The sequence below is a fragment of the Haemaphysalis longicornis genome, unplaced genomic scaffold (genome assembly GCF_048455015.1).
Source record: "Haemaphysalis longicornis isolate Haplotype H1 unplaced genomic scaffold, Haemaphysalis longicornis Haplotype H1 scaffold_7, whole genome shotgun sequence".
Taxonomy (NCBI): domain Eukaryota; kingdom Metazoa; phylum Arthropoda; class Arachnida; order Ixodida; family Ixodidae; genus Haemaphysalis; species Haemaphysalis longicornis.
Window position 1 is genome coordinate 56,113,452 of NW_027526422.1, and position 25,972 is coordinate 56,139,423.

At 48.0% G+C, this 25,972-nt stretch overlaps 2 protein-coding genes across 7 annotated transcripts; both read right to left on the reverse strand.

The window, feature by feature from the left end:
• Positions 1-265: 265 nt before the first annotated feature.
• Positions 266-10,876, reverse strand: LOC144145695 (glutathione S-transferase-like). 5 transcript variants are annotated; one of them, XM_077677369.1, is made up of 3 exons: positions 10,289-10,876; positions 5,585-5,858; positions 266-1,085 (listed from the first exon to the last, which is right to left on the reverse strand). In XM_077677369.1, the coding sequence occupies exons 2-3, from the start codon at positions 5,848-5,850 to the stop codon at positions 662-664; spliced, it is 690 nt and encodes a 229-aa protein (XP_077533495.1). In that variant the 5' UTR covers positions 5,851-5,858; positions 10,289-10,876; the 3' UTR covers positions 266-661. The 5 variants fall into 5 exon arrangements, with proteins under 5 accessions (XP_077533495.1, XP_077533494.1, XP_077533493.1 ...); XM_077677368.1 differs by having other exon boundaries at positions 268-1,085; positions 10,273-10,874; XM_077677367.1 differs by having other exon boundaries at positions 271-1,085; positions 5,585-5,888; positions 10,289-10,870.
• Positions 10,877-12,272: 1,396 nt separating this feature from the next.
• LOC144145696 (glutathione S-transferase-like) lies at positions 12,273-24,122 on the reverse strand. 2 transcript variants are annotated; one of them, XM_077677372.1, is made up of 4 exons: positions 23,826-24,122; positions 18,435-18,601; positions 15,725-15,997; positions 12,273-13,239 (listed from the first exon to the last, which is right to left on the reverse strand). In XM_077677372.1, exons 3-4 carry the CDS (start codon positions 15,988-15,990, stop codon positions 12,837-12,839), a joined length of 669 nt encoding a protein of 222 aa, XP_077533498.1. In that variant the 5' UTR covers positions 15,991-15,997; positions 18,435-18,601; positions 23,826-24,122; the 3' UTR covers positions 12,273-12,836. The 2 variants fall into 2 exon arrangements, with proteins under 2 accessions (XP_077533498.1, XP_077533496.1); XM_077677370.1 differs by lacking the exon at positions 18,435-18,601 and having other exon boundaries at positions 23,826-24,119.
• Positions 24,123-25,972: the final 1,850 nt, after the last annotated feature.

Here is a 25,972-nt window from a genome sequence, read left to right on the forward strand (position 1 = left end):
AGCGCATGCAAAATTGCATCAGTCTGCTGACTCGAATGAAGGTTTCACCAGTACATCGAACGGAATGTTCAATTTACGTAGGTCAAGCACACCTTGGTCTACGTAAATTGAGCGTAAGTCGGAACACCGGACAACACCCACTAATTAGAGCGAATGTGAATGGCTTTTAGGCGAACATTTGTACACCACCACTTTGCAATGGTCCCAGCTGGGCTGGGAAAGACAGAGAGAGAATAAACACCTTTATTCGCGCGCGCGCGCGCACGTGAGAGACAGAGAGAGAGAGAGAGAGAGAGAGAGAGAGAGAGAGAGAGAGAGAGAGAGAGAGAGAGAGAGAGAGAGAGAGAGAGAGAGAGAGAGAGAGAGAGAGAGAGATATTTTAATTAGCTCAAAAGTGAAAGTGAAACCCTACAATGGGAATTCATGCGTTGCCCTAGCCGTCTTGGCCCGTGCCACCAGGAAGTCCATTTATATACTTGTCAAGATGGCGTCATCTGTCGTATATTATTAAAAATACTTACATCTTACAAAACATGTGTTCTGAATGACATATATTGTTGCTTTTTTTTTTCATTATACAAACTATAAAATGGCGTTGATGGATGGTAAATACTGTATCCGCCTCTCTTGAGAGATCGAGACGCGAAGCTGATTGTTCGTATCAAGCCTTGTGCATTGGTGCGTGCAGGTGGCTGTCGTTTCCCCACTCTCTGAGCGGACCGAGGATGGGCCACCTCCTGTACTTGTCCGAGGCGAAGTACTCCTTTATGTTAGGCAGCTCCTCGAACCTTTTCAGGTAGGCCACCACCTCCGGGTACTTCTGCACGACCTCGCGCCTGAACTCCCGGTGCCAGTCGAGCGCCTCGTAGAGCATGAAGTCCACGTACGTGATCCTGTCCCCCAGCACCCACTTCCGGGAGGCGAGGTGCTGGGACCAGGGCCCGAGGAAGTCGTTCATGCTCTCGGCGTACGACTTGAGTCCCTGCCGGTAGCGGGGTTGGCTCTTGGCCGAGTACGGCAGAATGAGCAGCGTGTCCCGGGCCTGCTGCTCCAGCACGTCCAGCTCCGTCGTCTCGCGCTCATTCCTGCACGGAGGACGTGAGCGAGCGTGCACTCATTAAGCCTTCGATGTCCAAAACTAATTTTTGTAGCGTAAGCTACACTGGCCGAGTTTGAGCAGTTTCGCGTGGACCCTGAATGGCCGTGCTGCGCAAACCCGAGGAGCATTGGATTGGATTGAATTAAATTGGATTGCATTGGATTATATTGTAAATCCAATCCAATCGGAGTACGGGTGTGCACATTCGCCGGTCTGCTCATTCCAGAGGAGTTACGTCATAGCCGCGGCAGACGCACTGGCGCCGGTGCGTGCCCAGCTGTGCGCCTCCGTTGCGCAGTAGCCAAGTCTGACGCTGAGCCGGAGCCGCTTAATAGCCGTTTCACGTGGCTCCTGGAGAGCCGTGCTGCGCATGCGCGAGGAGCAGTGACTGGACTGGACTAGACCGGACTGGACTAGATTGGATTGGATTGGATTGGATTGGACTGCTGAACCTTAGCTCACGCTACGTATATCCTGGCATAACCGCGCTAAGCCACTGCTATTTTTTTTTTTTGCTTGGGATTGTGGAAACATTTTTATGATCTAAAAGCACTTCCTACATCCCAAATATGAAGTAAGAAAAAAATTTGGTTCGTTAGTACGGGCACTGGGACCCACTGGGGACTGGCTGCCCATATATCAGCTGAACAGGACAGTTACCTTGATCAGCATGATTTATGGTTCAAGTGAAGACAAACACGTAAATTATTTTGCATTGCTATATATCATTTATAATAACAACGTAATTGCACAGTTTCGCTTACCTGTCACTGGGCTATTGAGCCCCTGGGCTCGATGCATGACACGCATAAACAAGACTTTTTTTAGCACACAGAAGTACGTGCTGCGCTGTGATTTCTTTTTATTTCTGAAGGTCCGAGTACCTTTGTCTGTCAATAGATGGTGCTAAATTATGTCGAAAAAAAAATCCCCACAAAGTGCGAGAGAAAAAACATATTGTTGGAGTTGTTGCTCCTGAGCAACGTTGGGCATCAGAGGGTTAAAAGGGGATACATTTGTGACCGATGCATTATGTGCGGGACAAGGAGAAGTAGTGGGTAGCCCTTGACTACACCGCGTTTACACCCGACCTTCCCGATGGCCTCAAGCTGCCTGGGGTTCGACATCCCGGTGTTCACTCCCTTAACAGACTGTTGAAACGCAGAGCCGGTACTGGGACTTCGATCAGCAGGTGGAGGATTCCAAAGATTTGTGTTTTTGCAGCTCCTTAGTTCACCCAGTCTTACAGCGGAGGGGTAAGAGTCAACTCAGATTTGACGCTAAATTCACTCTAAGCCTATCACTTGTTATACCTCTTCTCTCAATTGTCTGGTCACGTTGCGGACCACCAACAAGGTTAAACCCATACACAGATAGCCAGCCGCGTACCAACATTATTAAATTGTCATCATCATCATCGTTAGCCTATTTAAGCCCGCTGCAGGACGAAGGTCTCTCTCGTTGAGTTTTAGCGACTCCGGTCCTGCGCTGCTCGAGTCCGTTCTTTGCCCCCATGTTTTCTCACTTCATCCTTCCATCGTGTTGACTGTGTCTTCTCCTACTTCTAGTCCCGTCTCAGTAACCACTCTGTTGCACTCGTGTAACAAAGTGGCTACCGACTGCAACTCGTGTAGCCACCGAGAGTACCGAGTGTACCTCGTGTACACTCGTGGTGCACCGGATACATAATTAATTATTCATTCGGAAATTCAACAGAATCATACGGTTTTTTTTCTGGAAAGAAATACTTCTGCTAATGCTCCCAGCGAATGATGACACAATCTTTCGCTGAAACAAAGCTCCGGTACAACTAGATTGAATGGCTTACGGTCGCTTGTGAACGCGGAAGGTGTCGGTAAGGCAGAGCAGCCATGGCTTTCTGTCTCGTGGCGGCAGCATCGTTTGTAATACACGAAAATGCAATTGGGCACTGCGCACTTTTAGTTGTACCGGTGCAAAACCCGAAAAGGGCTGTTAAATTTCGAGCAGAATCGTATTCAGCGAGAGTTCACCGTTTATCGCGGCGATTGGTAATTTCAAAGCCTTATGGGAAACGGATGTGCGGGTATTTCTTAGTCTAAAGCGACAGGTCGAGTTCTAAGAGTGCACACGAATTAATAAGGTGGGCACTGCATTATTGCAAGCTAGGTGATTCCAGCTGCTTTCACTAACACTAAATAAAGAAGTATAGAACTTAAAGGGACACTGAAGTGAATTTGTCAAGCTCCCGTTTTTGCTTGCACTGTGTAGACTGGCCCAAATTAACACACTATTCATCGTTTATCCGGTTGACAAATCGGTAATTATTTTACAAAGCGCGAAAGAAGAAAAACTACTATGCGCGGTTTGCGGCGGCCGCACCAACTAAAGGCTGTGACCTCAGGAGGGGGGGGCACCGTGATTGGACGATGCCCAAGGTTAGCAATCAAAAGTTTCGGTTTCGGTTCTGTAAAACAACATGCTTGACGTCTGATGGCGTTGTTGGATGGGCATTCTCGATTTCTCAATTATCGCCGTACCGCGCTTCTGCCATGTTGTCGGCTGTCAAATGTCTAAGATAAACCTCCCAGGGCGGCTTGGAATCGTAGAAATCACTAGACGAGGCCTACGCAGTGGATGAACGCCCTCCGCGTCACCGCAGACTCTCAAATGCCATGCGCTTTTCCCGCATATTCGGAGCTTGCCTCACTCATGTCTGTTCGTAAAAAGCTAGTTCGCATCAGGCCAAGGGTGTGCTGATTCAGACCTGGGCCCACTGCCCGCAAGGAGTCGGTGCTTGTGGCAACAGCACGCCAACGAGAACTCGCTAGCGCGTCATTGTCAGTATGCGCGCGTTCTGCGATCTCGCTCGTGGAGCAGTGAACGTTACGGCCCAAAAATGGTGAACTCAGTTCAGAAAACATCGGCCGCATACGAAAAAAATCAACTTACAAAAAAAAAAATACAAGTACCCTCGGGGATTCGAACTTGCGACTTGCAAAACAAATTCCAGCGCCTCAGACCCCTAGGCCACGAGCCGGCGCTGGCCGTTTTGGATATATATAAGGTTTATAATGTATGACCAGTTTACACTTTTATTTATTTTAAGCATTTTAAGTACTTTATGTGACTATTTGTTGTATATCACTCCTGCAGTAAGTGTCCCCCAAACTTCCACAATATCGCACGTCTAGCAATTGCATTTCTTTGACGGAAAAGCGTTCGCAGATGTGCGGTCGTGCTGCTGACCGCTGTGCTTGTTTACCCAGCGCAAGAAGTGCTTCCTGCTCCCTAGTTTTGCGCTGTACGGTAAAAGTTTCAGGTGATTTTATTTTCTTAGCACCTATATTGACTTCGCTGACTCTTCTCCCGCCTTCGATTGGCCTTAGATTTTCCTACTAGCGTAAAGTCAGCGAAGCGTCGCATGTGCACTTGTGCAGCGCTTGTGTGGAGCGACCCGGACTCTGAGTTTGACACAGTGTACAAACTAACAAAGAAAGGAAAGGCGCATTCTTTCATTCACAAAGGTGTTGTGGCTTAGTTTCAATTGAGCGAGCGAATAGCGACGACCCGTCGGCGGCCGGCGGACGAAACGCTGGGCCGACTGACTCGATCGGTAGGTCGGCTGGTCGGCGAACCGTGCAGTAGCGCAGCCATTTTCCAGCTCATCTCCTGCTGACGTCACACGAAAACGCTACAGAAAATGGGCGAGCGTAAAGAGAGGAGGACAGCATTTTCGAATTGATTTTTCTACTAAATAAATTCCCGTAAACGCGGCCAGAGTGGTCGAAACAATGCCTACGGACTCCGAACTACAATTTGCGCTAGTGATCCCGCAATGTTTACAAATCACTTCAGTGTCCCTTTAAGATTTAATTGCCTACTTATCAGAACACTTGCTTTGTGAGGTCAAGGCGAATTTGCTTATTGTATACTGGCAAACGGGTTATATTTGCGCAACTTATCGCAATGGATGCTGCTTAAGACTGTTTTCATTTCACGTCCACCATTTCTGTATATCTTATTACTTAATCAAGCAACAGTTCTTGAGTATTCCGGGAAGTATCCTGATGAATATCTCGTCTAAGAGACGGTTTCGCCCGTTTGCGCAGATATCAATACCCCGTGCGTAACTCTAAGGCTAAGGGCAGCATCTTTTGCCGACTGATTGCGCAGAGCTTCTCGAGATTTCCATAAACATCACTTCATCAGTACTCAATGCTAAATCTTGCTTTATGCAAAATTAACGCCTGTATACAAGAAAATTTTCTTGTAGGTTCCTTGGAAATAACCTAACGCTAAAAAATGTTCAGTTCTCCAAGCTGAGGGTCTCTGTTAAACTGGTGGGGGAAATCGTTGGTGACATCTATCGTTGGTGACTCGTGAGCAGCGAACGTGAGTACTGCAAAGGAAGCAAGAGACAAAACACCGAACGCAAATTTACCCTTTGTTTCTGTCTCGGTAATTCGGGCGGGTAATGAGAGCGATAGAAAGCGAAGCCCTCACCGTCCGGCCAGGTCATGCTTCCGTCCCAGGTAGCGAAGAATCGCCAAGCTCTGGGTCAGCTTGACGTCGTCGTCGATGTAGTACGGGATGTTCGGGAACTTGAGGCCCAGCTTGAACTTCTCGTTCAGCCACTCGTCGCGGTTGTAATCGGGGGGCGGACCGTGCTTGTAGCGCTTGTCCTCAAACTGCACGCCCTTGTAGACGAGCAGATTGCGGATCGGCTGCCCGAGGGACCGGATGTCCCAGTAGGCCAGCACCGGCACCATTCTCCTCTCTCGAGGCGCACAGGAGGAGGAGGCGGTATCTGGCAAGTAATTAAATAGTTGCTCCCAAGGACGTGCGACTTCGGGAACTTGTAGATAATGACGTACAGCAATTAAATTAATCAAGTTCGTTTGCAAAAAATGTCGCGATGGGAATCACCTGTTCTCCAAAAATGCAAGTTTTTCTTCCACACTGAATTGTTGACTGCTCGCAAAAATTTATGCAGCTACGCAATGACGAAGCTATTCCGTTTTGACCATGTCCTCTGTACCAGAAGGTATTGCTACTCGAACGCTTCGGCACCCTTCGAGTCCTCGTGACGAGGAGATGCAATGATTCTCAACACTTAGCCTTAAAGGGACCCTGCAACACTTTCGATAAGCGATTTCACTCTTTCCTTCGCGTTTTTTTTTTTTTGCGTTTATTGAAATGTAGAAAAAACACCCGGGGGTCTCTTGCTAGTGCATCAGACCCCCTTAGGGGTAGCGATAAGTTAAGGTTCACGACGGGTATGGGCTGCATTTCATATCCCAACCCACTATTTTTCCCTTCCTTCGCGTCTGGAACCACCGAGAAAGCTATAGTTATCGCCAGCACGGAGCGGCACTGCGTGATTTGCTCGTCCCACCAGATACGCCTTCCATTTCGGTTTTGCTTTTGTGGCTTTTTTTTTAAGTTGCTATCGAAAAGCGCTCATTGCTGCAACTAAAGGAAAACCGGCCAACAGCCGCTACATGGCCTCAGTGACGTAATTCGAGCCGTCGAAGAACGTCCAGACCGGGAAAGAAGGAAAAATCTTTTGAGCGAGTTTACAAGTTATCTGATCGGCATATAGCAGCAATGTTTTGGATGAGGTACTTTGCGACCCCCTAATCTAAGTACTGGGTGTGTTGGGTGACTACGTTCTGGGTGACTACGTTCTGGGTGACTACGTTGGGTGACTACGTTCAAAAAAAAAGTTGAAGAACGTGTTGCAGGGTCACTTTCAATGAGGAAGGGAAAACTTGATACGAACTCGTTCAGCTCACATACATTCACAGCGACCTTGGACGGTGTTGGTGTCTTCAAAGAGGAGAAAGTTCACGTATTTTCGTGGCCCGTAATAAGCAGACGAAGATTCGCTTCCCCTTGCACTGACAGTATCCAAATTGACGTATCCAATAAAAAACGCTGGCGTAGCTCCTCTGCCCTCCACTGCTTTACACTAACTATTTGGCGGGCCACATATACTCCTGGAAAATAAGGTACCCTTTAATACTACAAAAAATTCGAAAATTCGACGGTACTTTGTTACCTGTACAACAAACAAATGTTATCCGACTGGTACAACATAAGTTCACTTACCCGAGAAATCCCGGCCCAGAGAAATACGGCCACCGCCTCTCGAGCTTCAATAGAAGTAAGGGACTTCCAAGCGAAATCACTAGCGTGGCCCCGCTCCCAGACTCGTTTGAACGATAGCTCAACGCCTGTGGCCCATATATACCCTCGCTCGTTTTGGCTAGCTGAGGCACATTTATGTTTGTGGAATATTTGTGGCGCAGTAACCACTCGTGAAGATAATATCCGCAGTGCAACTGCGTTCCAAGATAAAAAAAAAATGGGGGCCACACAGGACACCTGACGCCATTACGAGACTCGTAATCTTATTAGGACAGGCGCTCGTCCAGGTCGGTGACATCTTGCAGGTGTCACGTAAGCACCTGGCTATATACTACACGGCCTGTCGCTCGAGTGACTTCGGTTCTTGTCCTCAAATGAGCCCGCTTATCTGCCTCGTGTATTGCGGACAAATACGGGACACCACCGCTCAGGTGCGAGTTCCTTCAATGGCCCTACTTCTTTCTGCGGAAGCCCCTGACAACTAAAACTGGAACAAAGATTGCACGGTGCCCGGCAACGGAAAGACATTAAACTGGCGACGGTGACTCGTACGAGCGACGTCAAAATTGGAAACCCTGAGAGGTGTACAACACAGAAAAGAATGGCGGTCGTTTTGGTGTTTGTAGCTTTACGAGTGATAGAAGTGATTTATGCAAGCCGAGGCGTTAATATAGTACTTAGCGCATGCATTGCAATTTGCACCACCACGACGGGTGGCGTTCCTTCCGCGGCGTAAAGGCAGAAGAGGGGGGGGGGGGGGGGAGTGGGGGAACGGGCAGCCCATGCGTGGCGTTTTACGTCATTCTGTGTACTTGTCTGTTTAGCGCCGTACGTTGTAACGCGGAGCGTTGCGGGCTTCGTGGCGCAGAAAATCCGGTGTCAGCGGCGGCGTTTACTGTGAGTAAGAAATCTCGTAGCGCCGCCTTGCGGTGCCCACGAAAACCTCCGGTAGCGTAAAACGCTGCCCAAACAGGTGCCGTTCTAATAAGAGCCGAAAGTTTTCACCGCTCGAGTGCACTGCTAGGGAGTACGACGACGTCAGCGCTACGGTGTAATACGCCTTAGTGCGGGCTTGCTCTTGATACACGTGTGATTGATGCGTTGTCTAATGTCTTTCTCGGGAGCACCACAGGGGTGCCTCATCACCGAGTACGATAACGCTATCCAAAAACTTTAGCGCCCTTCATTTTTTTTCGTAGAGCCATTTACCGACTATCTCAGCAAAACGTTTTCTTAGGCGGAAGCCATCGATGTACTGTGGCAGCTAGAAGCAGCATAATGTTTCGGGGAAAATGTCGTCATACACATTCTCTACCAGAAAAAGAAAAGTAGAAATTCACAGAAGACTGACGTGTTTAACAGAAAAGGCGAGAAATCAGCAAAAAAGTAACCCGTGGTCCGCGAAAGCGAAGCCATCGGTATCTTACAAATGAGAGAGAGAGAGAGAGAGAGAGAGAGAGAGCAATCTTTAATGAAGTCTGGCGATGTTAGCTGGACTAAAATGTCCAACTTGCTACGCCAGTTGATGACGTGATGAAGATGATGGCGATGATGTTCAAGAACTTGATGCGCACAGAGACGGCGAGCTATTCACAGCGACTGGTCTAGACCTGTGTGTTGCAGGTACTCTATCAGAGCTTTGGCAGCCCGTAAAGCACATTTGGGACAAGCCCATGGTCCTAAGACGTCCTTTAGCTGCATGTCCACGGAAAGCGGCAGTCCCAAAGCCACTGCGAGGGACACTCTTTGAGCACTGAATCGAGCGCATTCACAGGGCGCTTGTTCAGTCAATTCTCTTCTACGGGTATACAAAGCGCTTTGCGTTGGCCTGATGAGTTACAGCCTCCAGGTCCCTCTATCAAAAGGAACTGTCAAAGCGCTAGAGAGCATGCAAGCACAAATCCTGCGGGTCTGCCTTGGCGTTCCAAAGACAACCTCTACCATCGGAACGCTGACAGAATGCAGGCAGCTCTCACCACTCGCTCTAAGCACGCAGGAGTTGCTTCGTGCGCGTCAGCGGATTGTGGCAAGACAGCGGGGCCATCCTCTAGCGACAAGCTGGGCCAAAGAAGTGCGTGAATTTCTGCCGAAGGTGTATCAAGAGCCTGCTCCTCCTGAGCACCCGCCCTGGATGTTCCTGCCCATACCGGTCATGACTACTGTGCCCGGTATCACGAGGAAGGAGCATATTCCGGCTCCCGCACTAAAGTTCTTCGCCCTGGACTACATTTCGCGGATATAGAGAGACCACACTCATGTGTACACTGATAGGTCGGTGTCATCAACATCATCCACTATCGGGGTGTGGATACCATCATCACGTACCACAACAGTGCCATGCTCAGTCACAGAACGTCAACTACGGCTATCGAACTTGCAGCTCTGAGGGTGGCTTTCGCTCATATAACAAATGAGCTCACTTACTGCAGAAAGTCTGCTTCTGGTCCTGCTTATGGAAGCTTACGAGGTTTCCGAAAACCATTAACCATCAGTTGCATAAGCCTCGAAACCATACCGGGGAACATTGACTTACAAGTACAGTACCCAGATCGACGCGCAACTTGACAGACCCAGAAGTCTTCACAAAGCTGGTCGTTCGAGTATCTGTACTGGTCGAAGCTTGCTAGCACCAGAACCACAGATCACGCATCAGAATGATCAAATCCGGCGAACATAAAGGAGCATTGATCAAAATCGAGTCTATAGCCGTGCACGAAGGCGAGAAATCCCTTCGCGATAATATTTTCAATAAACATAAACGCCACCTAAACCCAGTTTCATAAATAGTTCCAAAATATCTGGGACAGTCTACCCAAAGAATGAACTGTTTATGCTGAGATAACGATATCTAAATCGTGCGCGCAGCTTTATCTGGAGCAGTTAGCCATGGGTTTAAGGCGAAAGTTGCAGAGTTCTGAAAGCTGTGGCCACTCAGTTATTTTGTGAGGTTTCTATACCTTACTAACAAACACCGTGGATTAAAAAATGTTGACAAGCGATGTGAATGGATTAGCTTAAAAAATCAGAACCTTCAGTATTACCTTCCGTTATGCTCACCCACTTGCGATGTCTTCTCTCCGAGTGAAGCGCGGGCGGGGCAGTCGTATACTGAAATGTATATTACTGCGAAGCAGTTTACCTCTAACCAGCCAATGAAATTTTGGTTTCCGCGTCAGCAGAAAACTCCCAGGCTACTACTGGCTACACAAACATACATCCCGGGCTACTACTGGCTACTGGCTACCCCCTGGCTGGCACCGCAGGGGACCGAACGTGGGCCCAGAAGAGGAGCGAGAGCCTGTCGTCTTGCCGACTAAGCTACGCCCAGACGTGTAGAAGGAGGAGACCAGCGGTTGTTTGGATTCAACGCCTGGGGAGTGGGAGGGCGACGCAGGAAGCAAGAGTGAGGGGGAAGCAGTGAGAGAGATGACGCCAAGGGCGCGGTGTATCCCTCCTCCTCACCCTTCGAAAAACGCTAAAAGTGGCCGCCAGAAACGGCTCGTTCTTACCCACTACAGGCACCTCAGTTACAAATATCCTCCACCGCACCTCTCCCTCACGCACGCCCAAGCATACACCTGGCGACGCTTACAAACCTACAACTGTACACAACTTCACCACGTTGTTCCAACGCTCTACCCGAAAACCTGTCAACCATGTGATACCCCACTAGACACTTTTCATCTTGTCATTGAATGCCCGCACTCTCCGCCCCTACCTCCTCGACTGACTCCCACCCCTCGCCGTGAGGGGTGGGAGAGGTTGCTGACCAGCTCCGACCGTGAAAATCAAGCTATGCTGCTCGACCGGGCGGTGACGGCGGCGTCCTCTCGCGGCCTCCTGGGCGTAGGAGGCCGACCACACCCCCTTGTCTTACCTCTTTGCTCTAGAATAAACGTTTGTTCATCATCATCCAAACTGCGCACTAAGGTGCCGGCACGTGCGACATGAAAGCAAGCAAAAAAGAACAGAACTCCCGCTCGCGATGTTCAGGCAGAGGGAGCACGAACAGAGCGAGGGCGGGAAATTTTTATTACATTGGACAAACCTCCGTTAAATTCATCAAGAGAGAGAGACGTGCTTTATTTGAGGCCTGTGCGAGAGCACTCTTGCTGTCTGCATCAGTGCTGGCCTGTGAGGGTGGTTGAGTCGTCAGGGAGGGCGGGTGGGATGGTAGGAGTGTCTGTGGTAGGTACCCAATACGCCTCTTGGACCCTCGTCGGCATAGACAAACACGGCAAGAGAGGTCCATAACAAAGTGAGTGTGGTGATGTTTGTCGGGCGAATGTCCCCGAGAGAGAGAGAGAAATGACGTTTATTGCGTTGTCCGGCGGGGGGTGCGGGTCAGGCCACGCAGGGCTTCGCCGTCACCCCTGTCTATCTACCTATTCTAGGTATCGGGCTGACCTCGAAGCAATGGGCCTGGCCTGCGGCTCGGGCTACTAGGGGTGTCCCCGCCCCGCCCCCTGTCGCCGTTCCCGAGGGAAGCAACCGGGGGGGAGCGCGGGTCCTCCTTTCGCCGTTGCCGCGCCAGAGCAGCCTCGAGCCGCTGGACGGCCCTGAGCTGGAGTCCGTGCTCCGTAGAGCCGATCATGTCGCGAACGTCCGGTGGGAGGCCGCGGCCTCCGTCACGCGCACAGTGTTCTTCGCAGCCCCACATGAGATGGGCAAGGGGACATTCGCCCGACGACGTACTTCGACTGGGTGCTACCGTTAACACGAAACATCAAGAGAGGAATGAGCCAGGGAGGCGAAGAGCCTGATGGGTAGTAGCAGCGAGCGGATGCCACGTGTGTGAATTCAAGCGACGCCGCATGGGTAATCCTTGTGGGTGTCGTTTACAGCTTCGCAGCCCAACCAACTTCACATAGCGGATTGCAGATAATTTTTTTTGTTCTTACGAAGTCACGTAACACAAGTTATTGCTTTTCCCGCAGTGTTGCAGCAGTGAAGTGCAATTGCATTTGACTGCTGGTAGGACAGTATTTAAGTACTGTCTTAAAGCGACTGTACAAGCCTACTAATCAATTGCGTCAGGGAGTAGTTGGGAGTAACAAGCCATTTTATTAGCAAATATATCGGACATTGCACTTTGAGGCAAACAATACAAGACACCCTGCCTAGCTCTGACCACAGAGTTATCGTCAGATGCCAGTTAGCGTTGCGCTTTTTTTTTTATTTTCTGTCTGAAGATGTCAAAACCGCATATCTGGCTCTAACATGGGGAGTTCAATATTGTTATATATCCCCGAAGTATATGTACGTGATATGCCTAATTTGAGAGGAACGTAAATCGCGCACAAGCACACAAATACAAGACATACTGCCACCTCGAAACTTGTTGTCAACATCACTGTGTCTTTTTCTCTCTCTGATAGATTAATTAGTTGCAGCAACGATTGTTAATATTTCTGGCTTAGGGCGTCAATGGCCAGCTAAGCGTCGCTCACTTACAGGTTACACACGCTATATAAAATTGTCACGTGCAAGCTGATACTGTCGGTGTGCTCGGCTACTACTCCAGCCGCATTATTTAGCCATGCAATTTTTCACCGCACGCTAATGTGAAGGTTTAGAGGCCAAGCGAGCGCCTATCGGACCCCGTTTACTCCTTGAAGTGTCCCCACTTGACCAGTGGTCCCATGAGGGGCCACTTGCTGTACTTGTCAGAGGCGAAGTACTCCTTGAGGTTGGGGAGATCCTCGAAGCGCCTCATGTACGCGATCAGCACGGGGAAGGGCTCGAAGGCCTCGGGCTTGAACTCGTAGTTCCAGTCGAGCCCCTCGTACAGCATGAAGTCGACGTAGGTGAGCCGGTCTCCGAAGGCCCACAGCCTTCCCTGCAGGTGCTCGTCCCAGAGCCGGAGCGTGCCCTCCATGCTCTCCTCGTACCTGCGCTTGGCCTCGTCGAAGTCGGACGAGTACGCGGTCATCACGAGCCACCAGGCCAGGTCCCGGGCCTGCTGCTCCAGCACGTCCAGTTCCGCCGTCTCGCTCTCGTCGTCCGGGCTGCGGATGTTGCGCTCTAAGTTACCGCACGGAGTTCCTTAGTGACTAAACTAGAGAGGAAACTGCGCCTGGGAATCCATGTTGTCATGGGAGATTATGGTACGGTGTACTAGAAGGTAGAGGTGTGTCGTGCGGGGGAAAAACCAATGGAGAGCCCTTTTGCGATGAAAAAAAAATGTATGGAGCGCAGGCGTTCTACAGGGAATTCCTGTTGCAGCCAGCGCCACCTATAAGTTTCTAAATCAAACTAAACAGTTATTTGACGGGTTTTATAAATAAAACTTCATATCATGAAATAAAGAAATACGGCTATTTAGGGCAATAAATGAGGATTAATTTAACAAAAAACTTCTGGAACCAATTGGTAAGCAGCGGCCATCAGGGGCGCTGCTTACAACAAGAGTTTCTCAGAAATTTTCATCGCAAAAGGGACCCCCCCCCCCCAATCGGCCCCGAAGGACACACCTCTCTTTTCTAGTACACTGTAATTATGGGAAGAGAACAGCTCCTGGCTTGGGGTTGGCATTACATCTGAATTCTTAAGCGTTTTCTTGGATTTGCTTTCTTCACTATGCATTAAAATGTCATGCCTTCCTTCATAAAGAGGAGACAACCGTTCCGACCGACTCCCAGTAAAAGGAATACGCTTCACTTCCTTTCCTTAGCTTTAAAAAGCAGCATGCTCTTTATTTTATACCGATATAATAAAAAAAACTCCTTTTAGCGTTCTTGTAGCATTGTGTCTGAATTTACAGCCACTAAATCGTTTTAGTCCAAGACAATAACGAAAGTAACGCGGACAGGTGCCATCATGGAGGTACACGACTACACGAACGGTCTTGATGCGAGCCGCATAGACGTTGGCGCCAGATTCCTCTCTAGTGTATATATTGTTTACAAAACAGATAGCTGAGAGGAAGCTGATAATGCTGGGCGACTTCCAATGTGCACGCAGTTCACACCCGGAGACATGATAAATTCGTTTTGCAACGGGGCGATATGGTTGGTGATAACATAGTGCGACCATACGTCTACGTACGCCACGTGCATATAGCGACCGCCGGCCCACTTCTAACTTTTGTGCGGACGGCATGGTTATTATTTCGACGAAGAACTTCGAAACGAAGAGTTTCGGAAACAGTATACTATGTCGTGCCTATATGCACCACATTCCCACTGAATTTTTCTATTTCGAGAAGAATGTTTATGGTTAAGACATTTGTTGTCATTTTTTCTACATTGAGACACGCTATGGGCAACTAATCAGGGCGTCAGAAGCTGTACCAACGGCGATAAGGCCTATTACATTCGCGCCTTAGGTTCGCAATTTTTTAAAAGCGGAGCTTTCTTTGCCTTACTAATGGCGACCGTAGGCGAAAACTAACTGTGGGAAAGCCAACTTTACAAAATGTCAGGGCGCATGAAGATGGGTTTCCACAAACGAACATTAGGCGCCTAAAAAAAAAAAACACTTCCCATGGTAGGAAAAGAACCTGTCTCCCTCGGGTTATGACACCGACGTCCACCCGACTGCGTCCGCCCGACTTCTTATTTTTTTCTTTACTGCATGAAAAACTGAACTTATTACAGCCTACAAAAGCTATTAGTCATCCATGAAGATGAACATCACTGCAGCTGAAATAAGCCGTCCGCAAAACTCCGGCAAGCAGACGCACGCGCCAAAACAGATTCAGCCATTCTGCTGGGTCACTTTACGCTGCCTAAATGGTCCGCAACAACGCAGCCCGCACCCGAAAAATGGACTTGTGCGAGGGGGTTCCGCGTGCCTGTCAGTCCTGCGGCACTTCCACAAGCTGCACAATCCAATCACAATAAATATATCATAAAGCACTTCCGTAGCATCTCGAAAAGGCAGGCACCGAATTGTATATGGGGTAGTGTCCATGTCCTTTTTAACAGTTCCTTGAAAAACGTCCCAGAAAAACACCGCATCCCGGCACAAAACAAAACCATGATCAATGGTTTCAGGTTGATTACGTAAGCGGCAATTGTCAGACCAAGGAATAGACATTCCTTTCTCGCGCAACCATGTTTTCACTGGGAGTGTTAGTGTACATGCAGCTTAATGAAAAACGTTTTTGTATTTGGCGGAAGACACATACGCGTGACACGCTTCAAAACACTGTCCTTATGGTGGCCAGTGTAGGGCTGGCGATAAACCGGCACTGGGAACAGACTCTCTAATAAAGTGTTCGTCAAAGCCTTCCGACATGGTCGAAGCAGTCTAGATTTGGGATTTTGACTTTCATTCAGGTTGCATAGGAGAAAGCTTCGCGGTTGAACCATCTTTCTCTTTAAAAAGGGGCTCTGATTTTTTTTTTTTTTTTTGCGCGACGACCCGCTCTTATTTCTGCTTCGTTTATATCAATTTCAGTGCTTTCCTGCGGACAGCCCCTTTGCGCAGAGTTTTCCTCTCATTACGTGTAACATTTCCCATTGTTCGCGACACAGAAGCGGCCCTCACTTGGCTCCGAGGTCGTACTTCCGGCCCAGGTGGCGGAGAATGGCCAAGCTCTGGCTCAGCCGGACGTCCCCGTCGATGTAGTACGGCAGGTTGGGGAACTTGAGCCCTAGCGAGAACTTCTCCTTCAGCCAGTCGGAGCGATCAAACTCTGGCGCGGGGCCGAAACGGTATCGCTTGTCCTCGAATTCGGCGCCCTTGTAGATCAACAGGTTGCGGATTGGCTGACCCAGACCTCGCAGGTCCCAATATCCCAGGATCGGTGCCATCGTCGTTCTGCGAAATAGGGGCAAACGCGATCACGAGGTTTACAATTCTGAAAAAAAAAGTCTTCTTCCCCTTTTTTCTTGTGTCAGCACAAGGGCCCTCGAGATGTTCCTGAGCGCCCCAATAAACTACTGATTGATTGATTGATTAATTGGGTGAATGCAATGTTGGCTTATTTATTTATTTATTTATTTATTTATTTATTTATTTATTTATTTATTTATTTATTTATTTATTTATTTATTTATTTATTTATTTATTTATTTATTTATTTATTTATTTATTTATTTATTTATTTATTTATTTATTTATTTATTTATTTATTTATTTATTTATTTATTTATTTATTTATTTATTTATTTATTTATTTATTTATTTATTTATTTATTTATTTATTTATTTATTTATTACATACTGCAGGTACATTTAAGGGCACAAGCAGGAGGGGCATAACGTCAAGGTGTACATGAAAATACATATCAGCAAACAGTTTGTTGGATGGCATCAAGGTCTGCAACGTTTGAGGGTGAAAGCTGGTTCCACTCTGTTGCGCAGACCTAAACACTTCCGCAAAATGCGAGATGGAAAATATATGCGGAAGTAACGTAAGGGAGGTTGCTTGGTACGCTAAGAACGATGTTGGCATCGTTTTATTTTAATGTAGTTGCTTCCATGGGGCAATTGTAATGATTTCTTTTCTTGGGGGGGGGGGGGGTGTGGAGGGGGAAGAGTAAAGTATATTCTTTTCAGTGGTACGTTTAGAGCAATAATAGCAAACTAAAGAAAATTAACCATCGGCACAATAAAAAAAGTGGGAGTGAACGTTAGAGGTAACCACGGAGCGCTCTGCAAAAGGTTATAAGCACCAAAAATTTCAGCCACGCTTTTTACACTGATACTCTGCATAAAAACGAAGGAAAAAGGAAAGTGGCTCCTACTATAGATTCGAGCTCTGCCGCAGCGATGTCGTAGCGATTACAGCCCGCTTTGAGCATAGTGATCCACAAACAAGAAGAACCGTTCGCGGGTGCATTTTCTAGCAGACCTCATTCCGACGGGTCGCCCAAAGAGGGGCTGCATTACTTAGAGGAACGTGGGACGAGGTGCCCCGAATGCCGAGAAGGACGGAGAAGCATCGGGCGATTGCGGCAAAAATAAATTTGCAGAACCGCCCACGTGGGTTCCCAAGTCGGCTTCCCCACAGCACGTACATGCATAACTGGGAATGCATTCTTTCATGCGGCTTGTAAGCAGTTCGATAAAGAAGTAGGAATTCCTTAAGGCATCATATTAAATACCTTCATAAAACCCCGTGTATCGCCATAAAACGCTATGCACCGAGGTCATTTAAAGTTGGCTTCACTACTGAAAAAAACCGAATTGCTTGGAAGATATCTTTCTAGGAACCATACAATGACTTTGATATCAAAGCTTGAAGGCCCCAGCGGCTGTTATTAAATTAATCACATCGTTGCATGCTCCGAAAGTTTGGCACATCAAGTTTTACAGACGAACAGACGGGTTTGCTCGATCCGTCCTCGTAGAAATGCGTAAGCACTTAAAAGCAAGCGTAGTGACCTTAAGAAAATGTTTAGGCGCCCGATGAGTAATTATGGCACCCTAATTTCTGCCCCCTTTATAGCCGGTGTAGCGATCTGTTATACCTGTAATTCGAGGAGAGGAGGAGAAAAGCGAAAGTAAAGGCCGAGAGGTTATCCAGGCTTAGAGCCCTGATTGCTACTCGGCACTGGGGAAGGGGTGTTCAGGGGATAAAAGAGATGGCAGGCGAAAAAGGGGGGGATAGGAGCGGGGTCGCGCACACACTTTAGTCCCTTTGTGGGCACTAGAGTCTCTCAGCTAAACCTGTGTCTTTCATAAAACGCAGAAGGGCTTTTGTTGCCTTCTGCGAAGTCGAAACTTTCGTGATAATGCATGACAATCGCGTTTATGGAGGACCAACGATAATCCAGGTTGTGTCACCGACGTACAACATCAACTGCATACGGCGAGTGAAACTTTATACGGCGAGAAAATAGTTTATTTTTTCGGCACTGGTAATTTGAGCGCCAAAAAAACTTAACCCACATTTCTGTTCTATCTGTCCACGAATCAGATGTGCGGTATGATTAGAACAAGCAGCCGTCAGTTACTTATGCAGATACGGGCAAACAATGTGGCTTTCGGGAGGACACACAACCCACACAAAGCCGACGCCCTAAAGCCGTTTACGCTACGTGTTCCCGAAGACATGTGATGATGGTATACGTTTTTATACGTTTATTTATCATTAATCTGATGAGTCGCTCAGTAAGGTAATTTTTTTAAGAAAAGGTCGCAACGTTCAGTCCCTAGCTTTTTCATTTGTCAGTCACGACGGTTGAGCGAGTTGTTCAAAGGGAACGTGCACCGCTCCTATAAGTACGCGACACGAGCAAGGACTACGTACCTGGAGGCCTTCCGAGAGCAATGCGATGCCCGCGCACGGTGTACCTGCTTCGGGAATGAGGCGCGGGGCGGTTGTGAATGAAGAGCTTTGCGTGTGAGCGGCGTCGGTTGGTCTTGCGAAGAGGCGATCCAATCACAATCGAAGGAAGTGCACGTACGTTTCCTGCCCTGCAGGGACAATGTTTCTCCTTGAACTGTCTCCGGTTCAGAACACGATTGGCAAAATTAACGCCAATAGTGCAGAACACGCGTATTCGTTTCGGTCTGTGATGAGTGGGTCAGCGACGGGAAGATACTTCGCGCATGCGCGTTTCTGGTGGAAGCAGAAAGCGAAAACGCCCGTGTGTTCCGGGATTTCGGCGCACGTTAAAGATCCCCTGGTGGCCCAAAAAAAAAAAATCTATGAAGCTTGCACTCATGCGCAAGACTTGAATCGCGAAACTGTTGTTTGTGTGCATTGACGGACTCATAGTTTCAGTAGCGCACGCCCTGCCTTTCGGTTCGCGGCCTCTTCCCCGGCTATGCGAACTATCCGCGGCGGGGCCGTGCCAAGAACTGCGAAGACGTTGCGCGCAAGGTACGATACTGAGCGCATGAGCACGACGATGCGAGCGCCCGCGCGAAGGGCTGTCTTACGATACTGAGCGCATGCGCACGCTCCTCTCGAGTGTTACGGTGGCCGCTATAACGTGTCTTTCTGTTGTAGGGTGGGTAATGCGACAGCCGTGCGACGCCTATGCGATAACGTTCCTCGCGGGGAGTTTTCAGCGCGCACGAACCCCGAACTTACGGCCGGTAACAACACCTCCGCTGTTAAAAAATATCCGGAGCTCTCTACTAAGGCGCGCCTCATCGCCTGCGCACCGTCGGTGCGTCGTTAAACCTCACAATCAATCAATCAATCAATCAATCAATCAATCAATCAATCAATCAATCAATCAATCAATCAATCAATCAATCAATCAATCAATCAATCAATCAATCAATCAATCAATCAATCAATCAATCAATCAATCAATCAATCAATCAATCAATCAATCAATCAATCAATCAATCAATCAATCAATCAATCAATCAATCAATCAATCAATCAATCAAATCAATCAATCAATCAATCAATCAATCAATCAATCAATCAATCAATCAATCAATCAATCAATCAATCAATCAATCAATCAATCAATCAATCAATCAATCAATCAATCAATCAATCAATCAATCAATCAATCAATCAATCAATAAGCGCATGCGCATATAACAATGTGAGTAGTAGCCACAAAACGAGATTTACCGAAATATTTTCACGTTTGCATGCCGTTTTGTTTAGTGCAAACACTGAACAATTTGTGCTCGCATTTGTTTCGAGCGCGGCGATGTGACCAGACTGAGCCAAAGCGCGTGAAAATTAACCTTCGCAACAACTACACCGCGCGGACAGTAAATTCTTGAAAAGTGCTTTCCCCCTTTTGGCAGCATATTGCCACTTCACCACGAGTGGTTGTAACAGTATAGCTGTGACGGAATTGCGGTTTATTTCCTGCGTGCGCGTGCCAGGTGCGTTTTAAAAACACGTGGAATCATCAGGTCTGGTGTTCCGGTGAAGGGATCCACTGTCACCGCATCTAATGTCCTCCCTGATAGAGCGCCTTTCACTCTTATTATATGGGTTATTTCGACCACACATTCATCGTATGTGTCCTCCAAGAGCTTTGTGTACGTTTCCTCTGGACTCTCTGTTCTCTCAATTCTTCCATCATTGCAGGGGTTTCTACTCAATCAAAGGTTTTTCGTAATTTCATAATTCCTTGTAAATATGTTGTACTCGGGTAATTTTTTCCAATACCAGGTAGACGGCATGGATGGGCTTTATCTTTGAGCCGTCTTTCCTAAATCCAGGTTGTCCACAGTGTTGTTAGAAATCTGTGGTGTTACTTATGTCGTTAACTATTGCCTTAGTAAACAGATTCTATCACAACACACTTCGTATGTGTTTACTACGCATGCCCGGCGATTGTTTTAAGTGCGAGCCTACAAAACGTCCGACTGCAGCGCATACTATACAAGGCCGCGTGACTCCCGTGGAGCTGATGACTTCCGCCTTCCGTACTTTTTGCACGCCACTCCTTTTGTTGTCGTCACCTTCCGGAGCCCCGGGGTGTCAACGAGACACGCTCTTAACGAGGGCTTTCTGGCGCAATTGGGGAAGCACCGCTCCGGCGGTCCCGTGGTTCATTGTGCCTCTGCTTGTAGAGGGGGGCCGCAGAATTGGCCACACACAGAGACCAGGATAGACCCGAAGGACAAAGCAGAGAGACTGAAAGGCGACAAGTAGCGATGGGTCGTAACGTATACTTATAAACAGACAATTGAGAGCCGACGAAGCAAGAAACGGCACGCATTGTGTCGCTTACTACGCATCCGTTACTACGACGTCGACGAATTGTTAGCCGTTGAATGCGCTGTCTCACGTGGCTGGAATCCAACTCTACCATACGGACGGGTGACAGCCACTGATGGGATTTCCGAGAAGATAATTACGGGTTACGGTCAAGAAACAATCCCCTCTCTCGTTTGTTTGGTCTGCGCGTAATTTTACTGTCTTTTTCAGTCGTTGCTTTTCGTTGCTTTTTTTAGAGGACAATTGTTTGCGATGTCTGTATTATTTTTTCCCTGCCCTTATGTAATACCACGCAGGGGGCCCGTAAAGGAAGAATAAATGATGATGATGGTGATGATGATAACCATGATCCGGAGTAAAGCAGCAGCAAAACTCGAAAAAATTACGACATGACAACCAATTATGGGATTTCCAAAGAGTCGATGAAAGGCACAAAAGAAGCGAAGATGGCAACAACGAAAAAGAAGTTCAGTTCTAAACTTTTTTTTTAATTTATCGCGCAAAAAAACAAACATCGACACGGAATGTTTTTCTTTTCTTTTCTTTTCTTTTCTTTTGTTTATCGTCGGCTACCATAAACACTTTTTCCTCCTCCTCCACCTTTGTCAGCACAGAATAGCAGCAACCTGTTGCGTTGATTCAACCAGTTGCCTCACCGTCCCTCTTTGCAGCCTTTACTCGGACCCTTTTGGCTCTTTGGTGAGGATTGTTGCGTTGACCATATGGAGACTTAAGTGGGAACCAGTTGCGTTGTCCATTCGGTTAATTTCTGCAGCCCGTGAGTTGCCCTCGTAGAGTTCCCCATCTCTCGTCGGGAAATACAGTAGACTCGATAAACGGAACTTCAAGGGACCGGAAAAATTAGTTCCGTTTAACATGAGTTCCGTTTACTGAGAGAGATGTTCTAAGGTGCAAATTTATGTGCGTACACACTTCTAAGGGCATTTCACGGAACTCTAACCACTAGAAAGTGACTGTAGCTGATAGTTTTCAGAAAGCAAGAAAACTACAAAAAGCGTAGGCACAGCATCCACAAAGCTGATTTGGCAACAATGAGTCGCTGTGCACTACAAAATGCGTCAATTATTTTTGTTTGAGTCCTTCGAACTGCATCTTCATGGAGGCCAGAGGCCTCAACTTCGCGAGTGCTTACGAGCCACCGAATTTAGAAGACGGCAACGTGGTAATGAAGGACGAATAGCACAACGATGGCACGAACGAGGCGACAGGAGGTGAGCCCTGTAGCCTCGGCGTCTAGAGTCGAGACCGAAGGACTGGAACAAAAACTGCGATGTTGCATTCGTTGCGCTAACACGGCTAACCACTTACGAGACGAAACTTGCGAGGCCGACTTGCGGTAAAAGCAACTTGCGAGGCCGACGAGGCTAAAAAAGCATGGAGGAAGAAAAAAACAAAACAAGAACGGAACAGCCGGAACCGTAAAAAGCTGATTTTCATGCCAGTGGATTTCACAAGAAGTTCCATTTCTGGTTCCGTTTACACGGTGATGCGGAAATTTTAGTTCCGATTACCGAGAGTTTTTTTTAGGTTGTCTGAATACAAAACCAACCAAATTCCAGGCAACTGTTCCGTTTAAGCGGCAATTCCGTTTAAGCGATTTCCGTTTATCGAGATTCTACTGTAGTTCGAATGCGCTCACTGTATAACAACGCGACATAAACATCACGGGACGAAAAACGGGCGAGACACGACGAGCGAACAAAACGAGTCACGCCAAATTTTCGCCCAGTTAGGCAACGACCTTATGCCAACCGGCCTGGATACAATTGGGTTGCCTACGTCGTATTCCGTCATGAATTATTTCGTGCGTATAAGTTTACAGCTGCGAATACTTCATAATTGTTGCAAGAGCACGGCACGCTGGCGCTTCTATACTCCGGCAAGCGGGAATCTTGCTCAGCGGGAATAAGGCCCGCTGTTGCTGCAGGTGCGCTTCAGGCTGGCACGGTCGGGACCAAGAATCGCTCCTCATAATCAGGGGCCGCCGCTCACCGTAAAAATAGGATGCCGTCACCCTAGGATCAGAACCGGCGTACGCATAAGTACACCTTGCATGGGATGAACTGAAAACGCGCGATTCGTTAAATTCTGCCCGCTCGCTACACGATTAGTAACGGGGCTTCAGAGTTTTTCTTTTTTAATCGAAACACACCAGCAAGTGTGCCGAATACGTTTTACAGAATTTGGTTTTAATTGAAAGCAGTTCAGTTTCTTCAACAGCCAGATGCACGCAGCAGTAGGTTGGGGAGAAGGGGGGGGGGGGGTACGATCATCGATAAATGAATTGCGAACACGAAAATATTAATCAAAACACTTAAAAATGAAAAAAAGAATACTGTTCGTAGTGGTCCACTAAGGGCGTGCTATTGGTACGCCTGGAAAGCCACATTTCTCAATTTTGTTATTGCAATTAAGGCACGCGTCAATTTGACTTGCGTGGAAACAAATCGCATTGTTTGTGTGTTCTTGCTTATATTTTCGTGATCGTGTTTCATTTGTTCATGACTACATCCGCACCGCGCGGCGCACCGTGAGTGTGCGCGTTGCGTGCGTGCACTGCAGGAACCCAGAAAAGTCTTTAACCATTTTTAACGCCCTCTCTCAAACTTTACTCCGACTACGGGCTCTACTCTTTACTCTTTACACTTTACTCTTTAAACTTTACTCTCCATCGCTCCTACATAACCATTGTTTTGGCGCTTCACTATTTACACTTTACTTTTTAAACTTTACTCTTCATCGCTCCTACATAACCATTGTTCTGGCGCTCTACGCTCCAGCTGGCTTTGCGCCATTAAAATTCAACCATCGTCGTCATTACTCTGACTGAGGAGTATTGCGATGCCTTTGCACGAAGCTGCACATCTTTGTGGAGTTTACGGCTGCTAAAAAAATCTCTCAAGAGACCGGGCGAGCCCCCAGATAACGCCAAAAAGACAAGCGGCGTCAATAGAGGCGTTGTCACTCACTCACCGTCTGCCAAAGGCGAAGCGTGCTCGCTGCGGGCTCTGCCGACGTGTCCGGGGTTAATCGCAGCGATTTGTGAGCTCCGGGCGGTCGTCCGAACGAAGCTCGGCGGCTCTGCGGCGCAGTTCGGAATCGAGTTCCTGTCCGTAGGCTGGCTGTCAGGGCTGCGTGATTCACGGAGAGACAGGGGCGGGTGCGGTGGTGCGCCAACGCAACGACGACGACGACACGAGTGGAGGCCGCTCGCGGATACACACCCGCAAAGGGCCGCTCTATTGAGCCGAACGAGGGGAGGAACGCATTGAGGAAAGGCGGCCCAGAGCGCCGCGTGACGAGGCATGCCGTATTTGCCTCCCTACTGTCCGGGCGCGAAAGGGGGCCGGTGATTACACAGCCGTTACGTGGGCCGCTTCAGCAGAGGTTCACGAGATAGGAGCTGTGATAAACGTTCATTTTTGTCGCCTTGCGGAGCACGTCGAACTACCTTTAGAGTTTTAATTCTAGTACAGCAAGCCTTCGTTAGCACAAAGTCCTAGATACAGGAAATTTATAATTTTATCTATTTATTTCGCAAAAACCCTTTAAGCCCTCTGGGGAGGGTATTACATTGGGTAAGGATGTTACATTGGTGTCGCAAAATTCCAAAAATAACAAAACATAGAACTATAAATGACAAAAATGAATTATATTGCATCAGTGTAAACAGGGAAGGTTAACAATCAGCTTTAACCTTCAAATTGGCCAGTTTGAAGGTTAACACTGGCCGTTAACCTTCCAGTTGGGTTTGCTATAAATGACGCTTGGTTAAAAGCGAAATCGATTTGCTCTTTATTCAGTGCAGCGGGAACCGTGAAACCGAATGAAGCGATTTCGTTATAACGGGTTTTACTGGTTTACTGTGTGTGAAAATTGACGGCGACGGCTTAAGAGCGGAGTCACTTTTGTCCCGGTAAAAGTCTGGGCTGGGCGTTGTCGATCGTTCATATTTAGGGTGTCGCCGTGGATGCGTAAGTAGTGTCTGAAGCAACTGGAGGCTCATTTTCGCGCTAGTGATACAGCGCGAGCTTTTCTAGGTTCGTAGTTCGTACTTGCAGGGCATATTACTTTTTCTCAATTTGTACAGTTGCGTGGTTCGTAGTAACAAGTCATCACGACTACCACTTTTTACAGTTTATTCGGGACGAGACTAGCGAATTCTCAGTTTATCGCGATAATGGACAGAAAGCTGCGAAGAAAAACTTCGGCTCATATGTCCGAGCGGTTCTCATCAAGCAATGAGCAAATTGGGGATGCATCGCGCCAGCTTGCGCAATGTTGAGTTGCCGTTTTCTTGAGCTTCGTTTAATGCTCAACAACGCTCCCAATTTAAAAGCAATTCTGAAGGAATGAGGGCGCACAAGTGATGAGAATGCAATCAATTGAATTACGCCGACCTGGTTACGTTTTCTGAACCCATCCACGGCTTCCTTCTTCAAGAGACCATAAAGACAACGTACAATTTTGCTTTATTCGGGAAGTTCATAGCTCACTGCAATTTCGGTCGCCGGAAACCATCTTTCCGTTACAAATTATTTGGCATTTAAAAGGCATATTTCAAACTAAACGTTTTACAGAAAGTTTCTTTGAGGGGAGTGAACAGCAGCTCTAAAAGTCCATGGTCAGCGCTATTGCTTTGCGGATTCTCCTTACGCGGTCGGCTGACGTTAAACCCGATAATTTCATCTTTTAACAGCGGAGCTGTTGCCGACCCTTTTCGTCCGTCTGCTGAAGGTCGTGCGTCACGCAAGGGCAGGGGCACGTTCCCAGACCCGCAGGCGGCCTCGCAGAAACCGGTTCCCAGACCCACCGATAGATGGCGCAGTAGTCTCGCAGACCGGGTACCTCTCCTTCCCGCTAAGGAAGGGAGAGGGGACCGACCTCAGCTGACGTTTAGCTGCTGATTCCTTTGCGCGAACGGTAGAATTTGCGCAGTGATGGCGCTGCCGTTCTCGGGCAAACGCTCGTTGACGTACGAGCAGACACAATAGAAACACAGCTGCGCTGTGTCAGCAGATTTCACACTGGGTGGAGCTGGGTTTAATTTTAGTGCGGAGCACTTTGGCCGCAGCTACTGCCGTTTGGCGGTGGCGATGTCGACAGGCACGGGCACGGCC